This window comes from Pelodiscus sinensis, chromosome 20 (genome assembly GCF_052426305.1).
Source record: "Pelodiscus sinensis isolate ZL-2025 chromosome 20, ASM5242630v1, whole genome shotgun sequence".
Classification (NCBI taxonomy): Eukaryota; Metazoa; Chordata; order Testudines; family Trionychidae; genus Pelodiscus; species Pelodiscus sinensis.
The window spans coordinates 22,312,025-22,333,411 of NC_143071.1; the positions used below are offsets into that span (position 1 = coordinate 22,312,025).

Below are 21,387 nucleotides of genomic sequence, written 5' to 3' on the forward strand. Positions count from 1 at the left end.
ATCGGGGCCAGTGTAGACGTTCTTTTCCGGCTTTTCTAAAAGCCGGAAAAAAGCGGTGGGCATTTTTATTTAAATGCCGCGGTGGATATTTAAATCCCCGGCGGATTTCCCTATTACGATCTGAAAAATTAGCATGCCCCTTCCGGAAAAGGGGCCAATGTAGACGTAGCCTATGTGTGAAACTGACTGTTCCTTCCTAAGTGGAGCACTTTGCATTTGTCTTTATTAAACTTCATCCTGTTTACCTCAGACCATTTCTCCAATTTGTCCAGATCATTTTGAATGATGACCCTGACCTCCAGAGCAGTTGCAACCCCTCTCAGCTTGGTATCATCTGCAATCTTAATAAGCATACTCTCTATGCCGGTATTTAAATCATGGATGAAGATATTGAACAGAGCCAGTCCCAAAACAGATCCCGGCGGAACCCCACTTGTTATACCTTTCCAGCAGGATTGTGAATGATTAATAACTACTCTCTGAGTACAGTTATCTTCTCATAACTTAATACAGGGCAAGGGTTTGGGGCAGTCCTCTTTCCCCGGAGTAGACTACCTACTGAACCTCTCAACCTCAGCCCTCTGAGAGCATTATTTAAATTAAGAAAAACAAACATTAGTTGAGCTAAGGACCTAAGCAACACGCAGTAAATCTTCTATGTATCTAAATAAAATCAAAATAAATTCTGAACCAAATTTTTACCCTGATTCTCCATGAATATTATTTTCTGCAAAATTTCAATTTTCATACTTCACTTCTCAGTTTCAAAAACCTGTTAGTGCTAAGGGAAACTGTTTTGCAACTTTAACTATTGCAGCAACAAATATACTATTAACAATGAACTAACAGAATTACCTCAGGATTGAAGTAGGAAATCCATCCAGTTTCATTATCTGGTTTTTTTGAATAATTATTATGGGTTATAGTATCTTTTATAAGAACTGCTATAGCTCGCAGTATAAAGGAAGCAAATAAATTTATATGGATGTAATTTCTAGTGCAGTGAAGTTTTCTGTAGAAGTACAAAAAGAAACATTCCCTTTTATGAATCTTTTAGAATAAATTTAATTAGGAACAATATCATTGTATTCATATTGCTGCATCAACAACTATTGCTCAAGAATTACATTTGCATAGGCCATTTCCTTAAAATGTATGTGATGACAAAGAATTATAAATTCAGTTACTTGAAAAAAGAATCCATATACAGATAAATTCCAGACTACAAGATATGTATTAGTAATATTGGTTGACACTAACCTGAGGAGCAGAAGTATAAGTAGAGCTAATACAAGGGAACTGAGAGACAAGTAGTATCCAACGGTGTACAGTAATTGTAGTGTAGAAAGTAACATGTGTCCTTCTTCCTAATCATATGAACAGAGAAAAATAAGTAAGTTGCACAAGTGTGAGAATCAGCCTGGCCCACCTAATAGGGCACATGCCTGGGAGTTAAGACATCAGGGTTCTATGATTTGAACTAATAAGCTGTGTTTCCTTAGGCAAGTCACTTAACCATTAAAAAAACCCAAAAAACCAAACCTCAGTTTCTCCTTCTGTAAATAACTCTCCATACTAACAACTGTGAGATCAACAGGTGGGAAGTGCTATAGAAAGCCAGGTATGATTAGCAAGTTTTAAAATTTGAAATAATGTAATATTTGGAATAGGCACTTAGGGTCTAATTTTGAAAATGATGCATGCCCCACTGCCAGCCTAGTTTTTAACAACAGCCACCATGACTACATATACAAATTGAGTACCAGGGTATGAAGATAGCCAAATAAATTCATAATTACTAACAGAGGGCAGAAATTTTTCATCAAACAATTTTCTATGAGAAAATGCCATTTTGATTAAACTGAAATTGTTCATGAAATCATAGCAATTTTGATGACAATTCCTTTATAATTTTTCAATGGAAAATTTCAATTTTGAAATTTGATATAAAACAATTTTCTTTTAAAATGTGTTTTATTTTCATTTTACATCACTTTTGTTATTGTGTGATATCATATTATGCACTATTACTGTCGACATGTTATGTCATAATCAAAATATTTTTTCCTTTAAATATTAGTTTTGTTTTAAAATAATTAAGTATAGCTGTTCTTTAGTACTAAATTGAAACATCTTATTTTCTAGGTCATGTCTCCTTCTGGTGATGTGAGAAGACATCCTGAGTTTAAACCAGCTCACTACTCATTTGAAATTACTTAAATTCTGCATGCAAGCAGAATAACTACTTGTGCAAATTGGGTAAACAACTGAACACACATTTTTGGGTGGTAGTTTTGAAAATCAAATCTATCAGGTGCAGACATTTTGAACACCACTTACATTGGTTTTGGTTCTAAACTAAAGATGCAAAGGATAAATTAACTTCAAGTGATTCAGAAAAGGCAATTTGAGCACAAACCATTCGGCACCGCTTTTCTTTTTATCTTTTCATTTCTTTCAGACCTATTTCTGGTGCATTTTGCAATTATTGGAGATGCTCAAGAATTAGTTACACCAAAATCTTAAGATGCCAGCAGTGTTACAGTCTATTTCAACTGGAGTCAAGTGGTGCAGTACTTTGTCAACCAAGTGTTGTGGGCACTACCTCTGGAAGATCCCAGGAACCACTGAGATTCATAGCAAGTGAAGAGCTATTTTATTAGGGGTGACAGGAAATGGGAAATACCTCAGGAACAGAGGCTTACAGAGTTAGAGTCCAAAGTGAGCAATAGCAGTAAATATATGGGTCCCTGGGACTGTCCAGTTGAGAGACAGGATTCTTCAGGCCTCGTGTCTGGGTTGCCATCTCCAGACCAGGCTTTATTCAAGTAAATAGAAGCTTGTGGTTTTTCAAGGCAGGCTCTTATTGTCTCTCCTTAGAGTGTCTCAGATTGAGGGTGGTTCCTCCTACCTGCCCACAGGAAGTAGAAGTGGGGTGGAGCTAATGGCTGCTTAGATGATCCATCACCATGTATTTATTTTTCTAGCTTTACTAAAGCTTCTCATTAGGAAACAAGCTGAAACATCCTAGAGTCAGAGCACAGCTCCACAGTACACACTACTCACCAAACCCCTGCCTGGATTGCCTGGTAGTCGTATCTTCTTCTGAGCAATTTCACTGTTTCCTCCGATGGCTCAAATGCTTTGGCATAGACGTTATTGTCTTCACCATTGTCATTTAGCTGTTTGTAGCTAACTCCAGTTTGTCGGCACAGCGCAATAGTCTAGACAGGGATCAGCCAACCCCAGAACCCTTTGTCATCAGATCCTTTATGCCTCGTGAAACAGCTGATCGGCACAGCGCAGTAGCCATTTTGATATAAATGAAGTGGCGATTATTTAAATCGCCGCTTCATTTCCCTTTGCCAAGTACATTCTTCTACATGGCTCTGTTGACGGAGCCATGTAGTCTAGACACACCCTTGGAGACCACACCCTTGAGAGGGCATAGTGCTGGAGCCTGCCATGATCTGCTTTCTGGTATTTTTCCATAATGCAGAAGAAAATACACCTGCCACTTGATGAAAGGGAAATGGGGTAGGGATACTGGAACAAGAGGGCCATCAGGGAGCAAAAGAGACACTGGCCATTCCCAGCATGCTGTTGTGCTGTTAGAAGTCTCTCTCCAGGCTGACAAGCAGCAGCAGCTGTGCACGATCCAGCACCATGGGAACAGAATGAGCTGATATCATGGGTGTGGGAGGGTTTTACCACTGAGTTTGATTGAAACAGTGGCTGAGTTCTCTGTTGTTGGTAGATACCTGCCATGGATTTGCCTCGACCAACTGCTATCACACCTATGTCAAAGCAGGTCCACATAAACAGGAGAAGTTACAGGAAGAACAGGAACAGAAATAGGGCTCAGGGGACAGTATCACAGCAAGTGCATCGTACTGTATTCTGAAGCACCACTGCAAGCAGTGCAGGCAGGAACCCCTGTGAGATCCAGCAAATACTTGCCAAGAATAGAACAGGTGTACAGTACCTTTCTTGTCTCCGTGTGCGCAATACTGTCTGTGCAAAGAGGCTGAAATTTGACTTGATCTTTGATTCACAGCTGGAGAGTGAAGGCTGATGGGAGATGATGGCTGAAGGTGACCAAAAGTGGCAAGTGCCAAACTGTTTATTTTCTCAAAGGCTGTGTACAGGCTGCTTCCCCATCCCCCAAACAGTGACATGGTACATGAAACGCTGGCCCATCGCACACCTGATGCCTTCCTATTTGTGGGAGGGGAGCAGGGGGAAGGAGAGTCCCAGACCATGGCAGCCCCAACTTCTCAGGCAGCATACACTTTGATCTTCTGCTCCCCAAAGCAGCATGCACTGCCTGAGCAGCTGGAGCCGGCATGCTGGCGATTTTATTTCCCTGCTGCCTTCCTGCATGGGGGGGGAGGAGGAATCCAGGACCACGCCAGCCCCAACCACTCAGGCAGCGTGCACCTTACTCCTCCACTCCCCACAGCAGTGCACGCCCCCTGAGCAGATGGAGCTGGTGCAGTCATGGACCCCCGCCCCCTCTCCCGCACCCAGGAAGGCAGAGGGGAACAAAGTCCCCGGTGCGTGGTGGACCTGCATTTTATGTACTGCGCCGGCTGTTGGGTGGGGAGGAGGGAGGGAGAGCAGCCTGCGCACTTCTGGGACCTGGCACGCAGCTGCAGAATTCTCCCCCACCCCACAGAAAGCCTGCACTACCTCTGTTGTCCCGGGAGCTAACATCAGTGCGGCATTCATCCTGGGGGTGGGAGGCAGCGAGGGGGACCCCTAAAAGCCTCGTGATCAACTGGTTGGGTCCCCATGATTAACCAGTCGATCGCAATCAATGGGTTGGTGACCACAGTTCTACAGACTAAATAAGCCCAGTTTCCTCAGCCTCAATTTGTAAGTTGTGCACCAGCCTCCTAATCATTTTTGTTGCAGAGAAATTGGAAAAAGTCCAATGGAAGGCATCATTTATGTAGAGTGGGACCCAATGCTGGACACAATACTCCAAATGTGGCCTCACCAGTGCCAAATAGAAGGGAATAACCACTTCTCTCAATCTGCTGGGTTTGCTTCTACTAATGCAATCGAATATGCTGTTAGCCTTCGTGGCAACAAGGACACACTGTTGACTCATATCCAGCTTCTCATTTACTATAATCTCCAAATCCTTTGCTGCAGAACTGCCGATTAGCCAGTCTGTTCCCAGCCTGTAGCAATGTTTGGGATTCTTCCATTCTAAGGACATGTCTACACTAGAAAATTATTTTGAAACCATAACTCCTAAAATAACTATTTTGAAATAATGTATCCACACTACAGGGAAGCCTCAAAATTAGTCTAAGGAAGGCTCCTTTAATGTGGACACGCTACATCAATTTAGAGCCCCAGGAAGCACTGTGGAATAATTACTTGGAATAACTCTGGGGAGTAGTTATTTCAAAATAGCAGCAGTGGCATGTCCACATTACAACTATTTTGAAATAAGTATTTCTAAATAAGCATTATTTCTTATGGAAAGCGGGAGTTATTGTTTTGAAATAACCAGCTGGTTATTTTGAAATAACGGACTTGGTAGCGTGGATGCTCCTCTTGTATTTTGAAATAAGGGGAGTTATTTAGAAATAACTCCCTATTGTAGACCAGGGCTAAGGGAGTGACTAAACTAAACCCTTCTGTTGGCAGAGGGATGTAAATTAGACACATTGAAAGTGCAAATGAAGCGGGGATTTAAATATCCCATGCTTCATTTGCATAATGGCAGCTGCTGCTTTTTTTCAAAATGGGGCAATTTAGTACCTGAGGAGTACAGGATCTTTTGAAATGGGGCATTTCTGTTGCAAATGCCCTGTCTAAACTGCCATTTTTTCCCCAAAAGGCCCCGTTTTGAAAAAAAAGTGGCCACCGCCATTATGCAAATGAAACGCGGGATATTTGAATCTCCACTTTATTTGCACTTTCGATGTGTCTAATTTATATCCCTCTGCTGACAGAAGGGTGTAGTTTAGAAACACCTTAAGTGTAGGACTCTGCAGTTGTCCTTGTTGAACCTCATTAGATTTCTTTTGGCCCAAATCTCCAATTTCTCTAGGTAACGCTAAACCCTCTCTCTGTCTTCCAGGATATCTACCTCTCCCCTGATCATACTGTCATCCCAGACTTGTTGAGGGTGTAATCCACCCCCTCATCCAGATCATGAATGAAGATGTTACACAAAACTGGCTTCAGAACTGAGCCCTAGGGCACTCCGCTTGATACCGACTGCCAATTAGACATTGAGAGTTGATCATTACCTGTTGAGCCAGATGATCTAGCCAGTTTTCTATTCACTTAATAGTCAATTTATCCAGTCCTTATAGTCCATTCTTTAACTTGCCAGAATACTCTGGGAGACCATATCAAAAGCTTTGCTAAACTCTTTGTACGCCCTCGGATGCCTGGATTCAGTCCCATGGACTTGTGCATTTCCAGCTTCTCTAAACAGTCCTTAACATGTTCTTTCACCAATGAGGGCTGCTCCCCTCCTCCACGTATTGTGCTGAATTGCTTCTTATTGCTAACATACCTGCAGAAATCCTTCTTGTTGCCCTTCACATCTCTTCTAGCTGCAACTCTAACTGCTCTTTGGCCTTCCTATATGACCAAGCAATATTTTTAGATTGCTCCCTGGTCATCTGTCCAAGTTTCCACATCCTGTAAGCTTCTATTTGTACTGAAACTCACCAAAGATTTCTCTGCTAAGACAAGATGATCGGTTGCCATATTTGCTATTCTTTCTGCACATTGGCACGGTTTGCTCCTGCACCCTCAGTGAAGCTTCTTTACCATACAGCCAGTTCTCCTGGACTGCTTTCCCCTCATATTAGTCTCCTGGCAATCCTGCCCATCAGTTCCCTGCAGGAGTCAAAATCTGCTTTTCTGAAATCCTGGGTCCATATTCTGCTGCTCACCCTTCTTCCTTTTGTCTGAATTCAACCTTTTTATGGTTACTGCTGCCCAGGTTGCCATCCATTTCTACTTCCCATGCCAAGTCTTCCCTGTTTGCGAGCAGCAGGTGAAGAGGAGCAGGAGCCCTAGTTGGTTCCTCCAGCATTTACACCAGGAAATTGTCCCCAATGCTCTTCAAAAATGTCCCGGATTGTCTATGCACTGCCGTATATGCTAAACCCAAAGCATTCAGAATTCTTTGAGCCCTAATCCTTGTTCAAAATACAAGCAAAGGTTTCCATATCATAGCTTAAATAAGTCTGGCTCTCTTCTACATCTATTGAATGGAAACATCTGATCAATTATTCAAGAAGGGATTAAAGTATTAAAGCAGAAAAGAAAACACTCACTTGGGTGAAATGATTCTTCTCAAAGCACTCTGAATGATCACGCCAAATATCTGTAGAGTTCTCTTTGGTTTGCCAGATTCCCTGATCTAAGCAGACTCTGTATACATTTCTTGCACTTCCTGAAAGTAAGCAGAACTTCAGACTGAAAGGTCAAGACACGTCTTTCATTTTTCATGTGCTTTACAAAATTTCACCCTTTCAGCAAAACTAGAGAAATCTTTTTGCTTTGGCCTTTGATGATTCTTTGTAATGTTTATTCAGGAGAAAATCATAGAAGCTTTTGTTTATGACTCTACTAACTGGAGTTACCCAGAGTTGCTCGGGAAAGTTGATATAACTGAGGTGAGGAGCCTGAAGGGAGGGAGGAAGGGAGGGGGAAAGGGAGACACGCGCCTGCTGCCGGTGCCTAAGACCGCCCTCCGCTTCCTTTCCCCTCTGCTGGCCTTAGTGAGTGACTGTCCCCGATGCTTCCCCTGGGAAGCTGTTTCTCCCCGCACTGCCAAGCTCCATGCAGCCCCTGGGAGAGGCGTCAGTCTCTCATCTCTGCCCTCCCACAGTCCCTTAAAACCTTCTCTTGGATGAAAGGTTATCCCATGCAAAGTTTGGTTGCGGTAGCTCTTTTGGGCTACGTCTACACTGGCATGATTTTCCAAAAATGCTTTTAACGGAAAACTTTTCCATTAAAAGCATTTTCGGAAAAGCGTGTCTAGATTGGCAGGATGCTTTTCCGCAAAAGCACTTTTTGTGGAAAAGCGTCCGTGGCCAATCTAGATGCGCTTTTCTGCAAAAAAGCCCCGATCGCCATTTTTGCGATCGGGGCTTTTTTGCGTAAAACAGTACTGTGCTGTCTACACTGGCCCTTTTGCGCAAGAGTCTTTCGGAAAAAGACTTTTGCCCAAACGGGAGCAGCATAGTATTTCTGGAAAAGCACTGACAATCTTACATGAGATCGTCAGTGCTTTTCCGGAAATTCAAGCGGCCAGTGTAGACAGCTGGCAAGTTTTTCCGGAAAAGCGGCTGATTTTCCGGAAAAATTTGCTAGTCTAGACACAGCCTTGGTGTCCATGTTATTAGCGCACAAACATACAAACATTCTCCTTTATATATTATAGATCAGCAAAAAAAAAATGCTTATAATTTCCACAATATTTTCAAAAAGCAAATATAGTGAGCACATCAAAGGGATAAAATTACATTTCAGATAATTCTTTCTGCATTCCTTAGATTCTTAATTTGAACACTTCCTATTACATACAGACAATACATTTCTTACCATTACGAAAACTCTGGAAAAAGATGATTTAGTTATAAAATAACCCAACCTCTCATGATCAGGCACACTAGATTATGGTGGCTCATCACAAACTTTAGGGGCCTGATCCACAGCTGGTGTGAAATAATGTAGCTCCATTGGCACAGGGGATTGTGGGGAGCAGGAGGCCTGAAGAAGTAGCAAGGGGATATAACATTGCAGAGAAGGAGAATCTGAACAGAAAAGGAGGGAAAATATGGGAAAGTTAGTTTTCTGCCTCCACCTGTTGCCTAAATTATTTAAGAGCATGGCTAGGGAATGGGAGTGGGACATCTATCTAGCCTGTCTAGCAAGGGGAATGACAAAGGGCAATGCAGTGGATGCTCACTCCCCAGGAATAAAGAGGGGTTTGTGGAACCTCTTCAAGCTGTAAACAGAGAGGCTGCAACTTGGGTGTGTGTTGAAGGTTGAAGAGAAAAGGATCTCACGTGGGGTTCTGTTGGCATCCTCCGGTGGTGGGAGAACTGGGGAAACTACGCCTGCAAGTAGGTGGAGAGGGTGGGAGAGGAAGTAGCCCAGGGCAGGGCGATAGACATAGGCCCATGGGCTAGTGTGTTGCGGTGGAAAGCCCTGCCAGTCAGAAAGGACTACAGTCAAGTCCTTGTCCTTAGGGCCCTGGGCTGCGGCCATACACAGGTTGCTCACTGAACTCAGTGGTTACGTTACCCAGTGTTCTGGGTTTTTTTGCCTGAGAAAAGGGAGACCAGGAATGGAGCCCACAAAGATATTGAAATGGCTGATGGAGCGCCAAAGGCTACACCACCACCAACAGACTCTCTTGATCCAGCAGCTCTCTTCCCAGCACTGGGAGCAGCAAAGACAGTTGGTGAAAGAATTATCCAAACAATTCCAAATGCAGCAAGCACAATGGATACAGCAGCATGGACCATCCCAAAGGGGAAGTCCTGCAGCGTTGGTGAGTGAGGAGGAAGAGGTGGTGGATCCCTACAGATACCGATCTGCCTGTCAAAAATGGGCCCCACCAATGACCTGAGGCTTTCCTAACCACATTTGAAAAGGTTGCGACAGCGGCACAGTGGCCGGACGACCAATAGGCCACCATATTAGCTCCTTACCTGACAGGCCCCGCCCAATTGTCCTACCAAAGCTTGAGCTCCCGGGATACTTTACATTATTTTAAGGTTAAAGATCAACTTGGAATTATGCCTGAAACCTACAGGCAGAAATTTAGGCAAGAACGCTATACGCCTGGAGTGAGGCCATGGGTGATAGCCCAGAGACGAAAAGAAGCAGGGTGGAACCCAAGCAGCGCACGGGAACCCAGGTAGCCGAAATGGTGGTAGTGGAGCAGTTCCTGAACATCCTACCTAGTGGGGGGCAGAGATGGATAAGGAGGCAACACCCCCCATCCTTGAGGAGGCAGTCACCCTGATGAGTGACTACAAGGCGGGTAAAGTTGCCGAAAGCCTAGAGAAGGGAGACCGGGGAGATCCCCCCCCCCGCGGGGGGAACCTCTAAGGATGCCAAGGCCAAGGAAGGACCCTGAAGAGGGCCGGGTATGAGGAGGGGGAAAAGGCAAGCCCAGGAGGCTAGCACCGGCATGGACAATCCCCCTTTGAAGCATAACCCAAGGGAAGACCCCACGGCTACGTCTAGACTGGCCACATAAGACGGAATAGGCATGCAAAGCAGGCAAGTTAGAATAGGGAAATCCACGGGGGATTTAAATATCCCCCGCGGGATTTAAATAAACATGGACGCCGCTTTTTTTCCGGCTTGGGGAAAAGCCGGAAAAGAGCGTCTAGACTGGCGCGATCCTACGGAATAAAGCCCTTTTCTGGAGGATCTCTTGCAAGTAGGAATAAGAGATCCTATTCCATCTTATGTCGCCAGTCTAGACGTAGCCCACCTGTAACCAGAGGGGAACAGAGCCAAACGAACACGGAAACCCCAAGAGGGGCATGTTTCTGGTGTGGACATTTCCAAAGGGGCTGCCCCTACATGGACTGTACCTACACACAGGCCTTAACCGGGGAGGGGACCTCAAGAGGGGCTGGAAAAGGCCAAGATCCTGAGGCAGGTCAAGATAGGGGATGCCTGATAGAAGCCGTGGCGTACTCCAGCTGGAGGAGGGAGAACCAAGGGGACCCCCAGTGTATGTGCAGTGTGTGCATGGGGATGTCCACTGATATTCTACGACCTGGGAACAGATTATAGATGGCCCCCAAAAGAACTGGGATTACGTGGTTGTACATATGAACATAAGAACGGCCATACTGGGTCAGACCAAAGGTCCATCTAGCCCAGTATCCTGTCTGCTGACAGTGGCCAGCACCAGGTGCCCCAGAGAGTGTGGACCGAAGACAATGATCAAGCGATTTGTCTCCTGCCATCCCTCTCCAGCCTCTGACAAACAGAGGCCAAGGACACCATTTTATCCCCTGGCTAATAGCCTTTTATGGACCTAACCTCCAGGAAATTATCTAGCTTCTCTTTAAACTCTATTATAGTTCTAGCCTTCACAGCCTCCTCTGGCAAGGAGTTCCACAGGTTGACTACACGCTGTGTGAAGAAGAACTTTCTTTTATTAGTTTTAAACCTGCTACCCATTAATTTCATTTGGTGTCCTCTAGTTCTTCTATTATGGGAACTAATAAATAACTTTTCTTTATCAGTCCTCTCCATACCACTCATGATTTTATAGACCTCTATCATATCCCCCCTCAGTCTCCTCTTTTCTAAACTGAAAAGTCCCAGTCGCTTTAACCTCTCCTCATATGGGACCCGTTCCAAACCCCTAATCATTTTAGTTGCCCTTTTCTGAACCCTTTCCAAGGCCAAAATATCTTTTTTGAGGTGAGGAGACCACATCTGTACACAGTATTCAAGATGTGGGTGTACCATAGTTTTAGGGGCAGTAAGATATTCTGCGTCTTATTTTCTATCCCTTTCCTAATAATTCCTAGCATCCTATTTGCCTTTTTGACCGCCGCTGCACTCTGTGTGGAAATTTTCAGAGAACTGTCCACGATAACTCCAAGATCTCTTTCCTGATTTGTCGTAGCCAAATTAGCCCCCATCATACTGTACGTATAGTTGGGGTTATTTTTCCCGATGTGCATTACTTTACACTTATCCACATTAAATTTCATTTGCCATTTTGTTGCCCAATCACTCAGTCCCAAAGTTGGTGTACCCGGTCCTTCTCAGACGTGATTGGGAAGGATTTAGGTGGGTAATGGATGAGTGGGGGTGACAGAAGAACCAGGAAGGACCCGAGGGGATGGTGGGGGAAACCCGGTCCTCCAGCGAACTTTGATCCAGTTCCCATGATGGCCACCGAGGGGGGCTTGACCTACCTCAACCAAGGGAAGCAGTGGGCCCGATGGACATGATAACTCCACTCAAACTTTCGGATGAAGATTTCATACAAGAACAGAGAGATGACCCAGCACTGCAGCACACTTGGGCTGAGGCAGAAGAAGGAGATGAGCCTGTGGCGGAAAGCAGGGAATGGAGGATGGGGCCGTGTTTCAAGGTATGCCGAGACCAATTATACCAGGTCACCGAGAGGGTGGAAGAGTATGGAATTTTATGCCAGTTATTAGTCCTCAGCTGGTATCGTTGCCACCTTATGGAGCTAGCACATGTTAACCCCTGGTCTGGCCACTTGGGGTATGATAAGACAGTAAGAAGAATTGTACAATGATTCTTCGGGCCCGGGTTATATCACGAGGTAAAGGACTTCAGTTTGTCCTGCCCCAAATGTCAAAAGGCAGGCCCTAAGGGAGTCCCAAAGGCACCACTACTCTCACTGCTGATTATAGGGGTCCCCTTTGAGAGGGTTGCCCTGGCCCTAGTAAGACCACTGGAGAAAACGAGCACAGGGTATCAGTATGTATTGGTGTGATAGACTATGCCACCAGGTACCCCGAGGCCGTTCCACTATGAAGGACGACCGCCCTGAACCTGGCAGCCCAGCTAGAAAAAATCTTTGCCAGGGTCAGGGTACCTAAGGAAATCCTTACAGATCAAGGCACAAACGTCACTTCAAAGTTAATGCAGGAGCTGTGCCAATTATTACAAATACGAATGTTAAAAATCTTGGTATATCACCCATAAACCCATGATCTCATAGAGAGGTTCAATTGGACCCTAAAAAGTATGATGAGAAAATTTGCAGAACAAGACCCCAAGGGTTGGGATAGGCTTTTACCTGCTCTGCTGTTTGCCAGAAGAGAGGTCCCTCAGGCTTCTATGGGATTCTCCCCGTTTGAGCTCCTGTATCCCTCTGGGCTGTCGCCCATACTAGACATTGTGAAAGAGAATTGGGAGGAACAAGAGACTCAAGTGCAGGGATCAGTACCCTACATATTGAAGCTACAGCAGAAATTACACACCCTAGGCGAGTTCACCCAACTAAACGTAGAAGTTGCTTAAGCAAGGCAAGCTGCGCATTACAATAAGGGGGCACACCTAAGAACCTTTGAACCAGGAGACAGAGTCCTGTTACTATTGCCTACTCAGGACTCAAAGTTACTCGCTAAATGGCAGGGTCCCTTTGAGGTAGTGAGAAGGGTCGGGGAAGTCGATTATGAGGTGCGGGGGACGGGAACTTGGAGAGACACAAAAATTTACCCTGTTAACCTACTAAAAGCATGGAAGGACCAGGAGGGGTTAATGGTGAACCCGATAATATCCGAGCTCGACCTAGGGCCGGGGGGAGGGCAAAGAGCCACACCTTTCCACCCCCAGGTGAGCCTGGAACTAACTCCAAGACAGGAGGAGGAGTTGGACGACCTACTACAGAGATTCTCCCGAGTCCTGACTGACCAACTGGGGCATACTACGCTGACTTTCCACCATATCGAGACCAAAGCCGGTAAGAAGGTGAGAGACCCCATTCGCCCCCTCCTATGGAAGATATGGGAGACAGTGAGGGAGGAGGTGCAGAAGATGCTGCGGTGGGGTGTCACTGAAGAGCTGCATAGTGACTGGAGGAGCCCAATCGTCCTGGTCCCATAACCCGATGAGTCAAGACAATTTTGTATTGACTTCTGTAAAGTCAACGGTATATCCCTCTTTGATGCCTACCCAAGGCCCCGGGTAGACGAGTAGCTAGACCACCTCAGGGGAGCGCAATATCTCTCCACTATCGATTTAAGTAAAGGGTATTGGCATATCCTCCTCGCCCCCACATCTATAGAGAAAACAACATTCTCAACCCCATTCGAGTTGTACCAGTTCGTATTCATGCCCTTCGGACTACATGGGGCTGCCGCCACCTTCCAGCGGTTGATGGACAAAGTGTTGTGAGAGCATGGATGATACGCAGTGGCGTATATCAATGACAGTGATTTATAGTGTGTCCTGGAAAGAACACCTACAAAGGGTAGAGGCTGTCCTAAGGTTGTTACAGAAGGCGAGACTCACAGCAAATCCCAACAAATGCCACTTCAGAGAACAAGAGGTCACCTACCTGGGGTATGTTGTCAGTAGGGCCAGTTGAAACCACTCATTGACAAGGTAGGGGCCCTCTGAGATTAGCCTACCCCAACAACCAAGAGGCAAGTCCGCCAATTTCTGGGGTTGGCCGGCTACTACCACCGCTTTGTACCACACTTCGCATCTTTAGCGGCCCCCGACAGATTTGACTCGGAAGGCACTACCTGGGAGGGTACCATGGTCTGAGGCATGTGAACAAGCATTCCACATGATAAAAGATCAGCTGACCAGGGCTGCCATGTTGGCACAACCAGACTTCGATAAATCTTTCATCCTATAGACAGACGCCTCAGAGAATGGGTTGGGGGCTGTCCTGTCGCAGGAAAAGGGGGGTGAAGAACACCCTGTGATACACATAAATTGTAAGCTGTTCCCTTGTGAGTGTAAATACTGGACTATAGAGAAAGAAGCCCTGGCAGTAAAGTGGGCCATCGATATGCTCCGATACTACCTATGGGGCAATTGGTTCCGAGTAGTTACAGACCATGCCCCATTACGATGGTTGCAGGCCATAAAAGACTCAAATGCGCATATTATGAGATGGTGTCTCTCTTTGCAGCCCTACGCCTTCGAGGTAGTTCACCAGTCCAGATCATTGCATAAAAACGTGGACTTTTTCCTCAAGACTGGATGCCCTGGAGGAGGATGAAGGACAAGGGGTAAAAGGGAATCTAAAGGGGGAGGTGTGCGATGGAGCAGCACCACCCTGCACTATAGATCCCCCGGTCGCCACGTGAGGGGCAGGATACCGGTGATGCACCGGCTGTTTGGCTGCGCAGGCGCACAATGTCAAGCCATGCCAGGATTTCAGCGGCACGGGAGGGGGAGGAGGAAACGGGGAAAAGGCGTGAGATGATACCGCTGATGTCAGCATGCCCAAGGAAAGGGGCGGAGCACACGATGGGAGGCCTGGGGGGGGGGGGGAAGAGGCATGTTGACAGGGACGCTGAGGGCCGGCAGGAGGATTTAAATGCAGGGGTGAGAATGCACTGGGGAGGTGAGGAGAGGAGGCAAGGGAGGACGGTAACAAACGCCAAGGGGAGGGGAGGAGAAAAGGACCCTATGTGGGGTCCTGTTGGAATCCTCTGGTGGTGGGAGAACCTGGGAAACTATGCATGCAAGTAGGTGGAGGGAGTGGGAGAGGAAGTAGCCCAGGGCAGGGTGACGGACATAGGCCTGTGGAATGGCGTGTTGCGGTGGAAAGCCCTGCCAGTCAGACAGGACTACAATCAAGGGCCCCTTGTCCTTAGGGCCCTGGGCTGGGGCCTGTGAGTGAGGGTGGGCCTGGGCCCCCCTATCCCCACCATAACCAAGGAGGGTCATCTAGAGACTGGGCAATAAATCATCAACACCAGCCTTAAGACAAGACCCGACTATCATTCGTTAAATCAGAGACTGGCAGAAGAGACTTGAGGCACACAGACTTAGACTGAGGTGGAAGGACCTTAGAAACTGCATTACTAAGGGGTCAATAAACAGACTGGGGTCAAAGCAGCCCAGAATCATGTTTGCTTTTTTTGTGACACCATCACACTGTTGACTCATATTTAGCTTGTGGTCCACTCTGACCCCTAGATTCCTTTCTGCCGTACTCCTTCCTAGACAGTGGCTTCCCATTCTGAATGTGTGAAACTGATTGTTCCTTCCTAAGTGGAGTACTTTGCATTTGTCTTTATTAAACTTCATCTTGTTTACCTCAGAACATTTCTCTAATTTGTCCAGATCATTTTGAATTATGAGTCTATCCTCCAAAACAGTCACAACCCCTCCCAGCTTGGTATCATCTGCAAACTTAATAAGCATACTTTCAATGCCAATCTAAATTGTTGATGAAGATATTGAAGAGAGCCGGTCCCAAAACAGACCCCTGCGGAACCCCACTTGTTATACCTTTCCAGAAGGATCGAGAACCATTAATAACTACTCTCTGAGTATGGTTATCCAGCTGGTTATGCACCTACCTTACAATAGCCCCATCTAAGTTGTATTTGCGTAGTTTATTGATAAGAATATCATGCGAGACCCTTACTAAAGTCTAGATATACCACATCCACCACTTCTGCCTTATCCACAAGACTCGTTATACTATCAAAGAATGCTACCAGATTGGTTTGACATGATTTGTTCTTTACATATCCAGGCTGGCTGTTCCCGATCACCTTACCACCTTCCAAGTGTTTGCAGATGATTTCCTTAATTGCTTGTTCCATTATCTTCCCTGGCACAGAAATTAAAGTAACTGGTCTGTAGTTTCCTGGGTTGCTCTTATTTCCCTTTTTATAGATGGGCACTATATTTGCCCTTTTCCAGTCTTCTGGAATCTCTCCTGTCTCCCATGATTTTCCAAAGATGATAGCTAGAAGTTCAGATACCTCCTCTATCAGCTCCTTGAGAATTCGAGGATGCATTTCATCAAGCCCTGGTGACTTGCAGGCATCTAACTTTTCTAAGCAATTTTTAACTTTTTTTTAATTTTATCTTCTAAAGCTACCCCCTTCCCACTAGCATTCCCTATGTTAGGCATTGCTTCAGACTTCTCGGTGAAGACTGAAACAAAGAAGTCATTAAGCATCTCTGCCATTTCCAAGTTTCCTGTTACTGTTTTTCCCTCCTCACTGATCAGTGGGCCTACCCTGTTCTTGGTCTTCCTCTTGATGATTATGTATGTCCACACAGAAATGGAAACCCATAGCTGGACCATGGTACTGTCTTGGGCTACTAGAACTCATACTAAGGGGCTATTTAATTCTGGTGTTGATATTCCGTGTCATTATGAAGCTCCATCTCTAGGACCCTGTGAGGTAGAAGAGTTCCAGGGCTGCAGGTGCAGTCCAAACCAGAACATCTACACTACAATTACAAAGTCCTTAATCTGACTGCCAAGGACCAGCTGTGTGAGTCTTATTGCAGTGTAGACATGCCCTGTGTGCTCCTTTGGGGTCTATAAGCAATGGATGCAAATTAGAACCAGCCCCCAGATGCTATTGCTGGGGCAGGCAGGGACCTGTAACTGTCTTATGGCCCAGCTTCTCCTCCTTTCCTGGTTTTTGAGCTTCCCAGGGGGTGTGAGAAGGGAGAGTTGTCCTTTGCCAGAGGTGCGGTGGCTCAGGCAGTGCAAGTTGAACTCCTGTCCTGCTCCTGATTGGAAACAGAAGATGGAGCAGCTGGAGGTCCTCTCCTCTCACCCCCTCTTACCTCTTCTGGTGCTGCACAGGAGGAGGTGGGAGGCAGCTGGAGAAGTGCCACTTAAGATCCAGGTCAGTTTAAATGTTGCAAGACACATTTTTAGTTCCTAATCAAATAAAATATTTTTGTCATAAGGCATAGCTACCCCCTGGTACGCCATAGTGAAGCATGATACTGGAGGTGCACTCCCTGCCTCAGTTTCCCATCATTATGGCTTTCTGATACTTCCAGGGATTCATGTGCCTCAGATCCAGCTGGGCCATTGTCAGAGTTCAATCCCCTTCTGGAGATAACAAAAATCCAAGCAAAACTTTCTCTTACCCTTCTTGGTGCCTCTTCAACTCACCTGCTGGTGTAAATTCCCAGACTCTTTGGGATTATCTTTAAGTTATTCTGACTCTGGAGTCCATCTCATAGCCTTAAACACCATCTGGGCTACAGCACTGAATCCCTCCAGACCCAGCTTGCTCCTCTCCCTCACCAACACTGGGTTCCCTCAGTCTTTTTATGAGTTGCAGGTGTTCCTAGCAGTCCCCAGATCACAACTAGTCCTGCACTTTGAGCAGGAAAGCAGGCAATTATGGCACAGGCCTCCAGGCCTTTATGGGGCTAGCCATCCTGTAACACTTCTTTTCACCACAGCTGCTTTTGAGAGCCAGAAGTCAGAGCTATAGATTGGACACTGGCCTTCAGTTACCACCCCAGGATTCCCTGAAGTCAAGGATACTGCTGGGGGAAAGAAGTGTGAAGGATTCTTAAAGTCTTTCTTAAAAGCCAATACTCTATTGAGACTTTTTGGTATTAAAGTGACTGAAACATAAGAAAGAGAAGGGGGAAAGGGTGCAGGGAAGATCACTGCTCATCCCTACGTGGCTTGGAGCATATTGCAGTAGGATGACCTTGGTGGCTAGCCAGAAAGGAGATGGTGCACAAGAGCCCCAAACAATCTCCCTCCCCGCCCCCTGCTCCCCCACCCCCCGCGAAATTCCAGGACAGCAGAGCCTGATCTGACAACTCCCTCCTGCAATGCAGATTCCCAAAATGAATCTTTTGAAAAAAGAGAAATCACATTACCGTTTTCCAGCCCAGATATATATGGAGGACAAGGAACAGACACATTTCCTGGAAGTGAATGAGGCCAGCAAACCAAGTTATCGAATGTTCCATTGCAATATGTTCCTGTAAAAAGACAGAACTAATGTTTAGTTTAATAAAGATTACTCAGTCAACTGGTAATCACGGAAACCATCATGGCTGATTCCAGCTTGTATACAGAGACTGGAGACCATGGTTATAGAATGGGGGTTTTATGCTGGATAGCAGTGACTCTGAAAGGACTTATGGGTCACAGTGAACAGACAACTTAACATGAGCTCCCAGTGTGATACTATGATAGAATGCTGACACAATGCTTGGACTTAAAAACAGGGAGTGATGAATAGAAGTGGGGAATTGATTTTATCTTTCTCTGTGGCTTTGATGAGACCAGTGCTGCTATACCGCACTCAGTGTACGTCTACACTATCCCCCGAGTTCGAACTCATTCCACGAGGTTTAACAATTAATTCGAACTAAGGGGTTCCTCTCAGAATTCTGCTTTTCTGCCACATGTAGACACGGGCAGTTACTTCGGGCTAGTCAGTTTCCAAAATGGCGACCGGCCAGGAATATGCTAATCAAGCACGGGATATTTAAATCCCACGCTTCATTAGCAATTCGGTCGCCCTCATTAGCCTCCCTAGTTCGAACTAGGGGGCTAGTGTAGATGTACCCTCACTGCTGATATCCCCCTTTTATGAAACTGTTGAAAAATTAGAGAGGAAGCAGAGCATTTCCACAAAGTTCAAGAACTGAGAAAAAGCCTCGGGTGAGACTTAAGGAACTTAGTGTGTTTTGCTTACAAAAATGTCACGCGCTGACTTGATCCCAGTGTGTAGGTACCTTCATAGGAAGAAAAATGACTAGTATTAAATGGTCTTTGATCCCATGGAAAAAGGCAGAACAAGAACCAATTGCTGGAAGTTAAAGCCAAAAAGGCTGAAACAAGCAACAAGGCACAACACTGTCAGCAGTGAGGGTGATTAGCTGTTGGAAGCTGTGTGGTATAATCTTACTCTGTTGGTGCATTCAGATCCTAGTCTCAGAGAAGCCTGGGCAGCATGTGCAGCTTCCTCTTGAGAAGGCTAGCCCCATGCCCTGCCTCTTCCAGCCTCTCCTGGCTGAAGCCATGCCCCCACTCATGGCCTCAGGGGGGTCACGGAGCTCAGCCCTGGCTGGAGCTCTGAGCCTGAAGCCCATTGCCTGAGGCACCACCCATAACCCCATCCCATCCCATCCCAACCCTCCCCTCCTCCTGCCCCTGCCCCCATTTGCTCCTGTGGCCTTAGTGCCATTCCACCTCTTCCTCTTATGGATTTGCCCTCATTCAGCCCTCACTCCTCCCCTCACTCACTACTTTCCACCCCTACTCCATGGCCACAGCAGGCAGCAGCAGATCCTCCAGCTCTGGGCCATGGTGGGCCAGGTCCTCTCTAATTTTCCCATGCATGTGTGAAATGAATTTTGTATTGTGTGTGTGTGGGGGGGGGGAGGGGGAGGGGGGTGTTGAACTTTGGCTTGGGGTACAGGCTCAGGAGTGGGGCTGGGAATAAGGATTTTGGGGCTAATTGTTGGGGCATGAGAGGTAAGAGAGCCACCTGTGGGTGCAGGCTCTGGAGAGGGGCCAGGGATGAGAGATTTGGGGTTCAGGCTACCCCAAGACTGCAGTGGAGAGAGAGGACACCCCCACGCTCTCTTCATAGCAACACTTAGGCTCAGAGAGAAAGGCACCTCTCCCCAGCACAGCAGGAGAGGTACCAGTCCCCACTTCAAGAGGTCCAGTCAGAAGTCAGGAGAAAGGCTCCATTACCAACCTTAGCTGGTCTGGGGCTGGGGTCAGAGGAGAGATGCCACTCCCTGGTGCAGCAGGTCTGGGGCGAAGGGAGACAGGTCTCTCTCTGATGCAGCCCTGAGCACCTTCACAACCCATGCTACATTTCTGTACAGCTTAGAAGGAAATTGTATAACAAGAGGAGACTTTTCCAGGGGCCCCAAATTAGTAGATGCACCTGGATATGGGTTCATGTAGTAATCCACCACTGCCCCTTCCCCAGCAGCACAAAGTTTGGAGAGGTTTAAACCTCACCCCCAGCCTCCATTATGCACTACCCATGGTTAGAAGGGATTGCCAGAGTTATCTAGTCTAACCCCCTGCAATGATACAGGATTTATGATGTTCAAACTATCCAAGACAGATGGCTCCTTAGTCAGCTTTGAAAACCTCCTATGAAGATAGTTTCATGACCTCCAAAAGCATTTGTTCTATTGTCTTGTTCACAACAGGTTGCCCTTTGCTACGGGGCTCAATACTATACAGCTCTCTGACTGTTCAGCATCAGGTCAAACAATGATCCAATGCTCCTTCCTGGCCTTACATCTATTAATCTCTCTCTAGAACTTATAAGGACACTTTCATTTCTCTGAATACCATGTAACTATGGAGATCTGTTATATCTATCTATTCCCGGGCACAGGTATATAAGGAGACTAGTATTTTTATCTAAACAACTGGCAGCCATTACTGTGTCCCTGGACCTGTTTTGTCTGTGAGCAGCAGTAAGCGCAGCAGTGTTATGTCTGTCCCTGGATAACTGGTACTAGATGTGTCTTGTTACATCTGTCTGTGGTATCGTGAGCGGGCATGGAGATTCCAGCCAATGCATGGCAGGAAAAGTGGTCAGAAACATTGAACCACCAATGGTCCTCTGCTGCAGTGTGAAGGGTCATCCCAAAGGTATACAAAATAAGGTAGGTGTATTAGTCTCAGACTGAGTAAATCTCTGTTCCCAGGGTAACTGGCAGGAGCTAGTCCAGAACCAGTGAGAACTTGCCAGATCAATTGAGCACCTGGAGCTAATTAAGTAGGATTGCATACTTAAGTGAGTGTAGGCTAGTTAGAATACCTGGGTTCAATTAAAGAACCATTTGAGACTGGTTATAAATAGGCTTCTCTACCATTAGTGTGTGAGGAAGATGGGTTGTTGAGAGTCTAGGTCTATGGCTACACTA

The 21,387-nt window shown here is 46.2% G+C and overlaps 1 protein-coding gene across 1 annotated transcript in view; it reads right to left on the reverse strand.

Moving 5' to 3' along the window:
* The window catches only part of GLP2R (glucagon like peptide 2 receptor), a 114,495-nt gene that overhangs the window by 59,299 nt on the left and 33,809 nt on the right, over positions 1-21,387 (reverse strand). Inside the window, exons 3-6 of the mRNA XM_014573579.4 lie at positions 18,355-18,459; positions 7,317-7,435; positions 1,261-1,367; positions 856-1,012 (exon numbers count right to left, since the gene is read on the reverse strand). Coding sequence (XP_014429065.1) covers positions 856-1,012; positions 1,261-1,367; positions 7,317-7,435; positions 18,355-18,459 — 488 coding nt within the window. The remainder of the gene's footprint in view (positions 1-855; positions 1,013-1,260; positions 1,368-7,316; positions 7,436-18,354; positions 18,460-21,387) is intronic.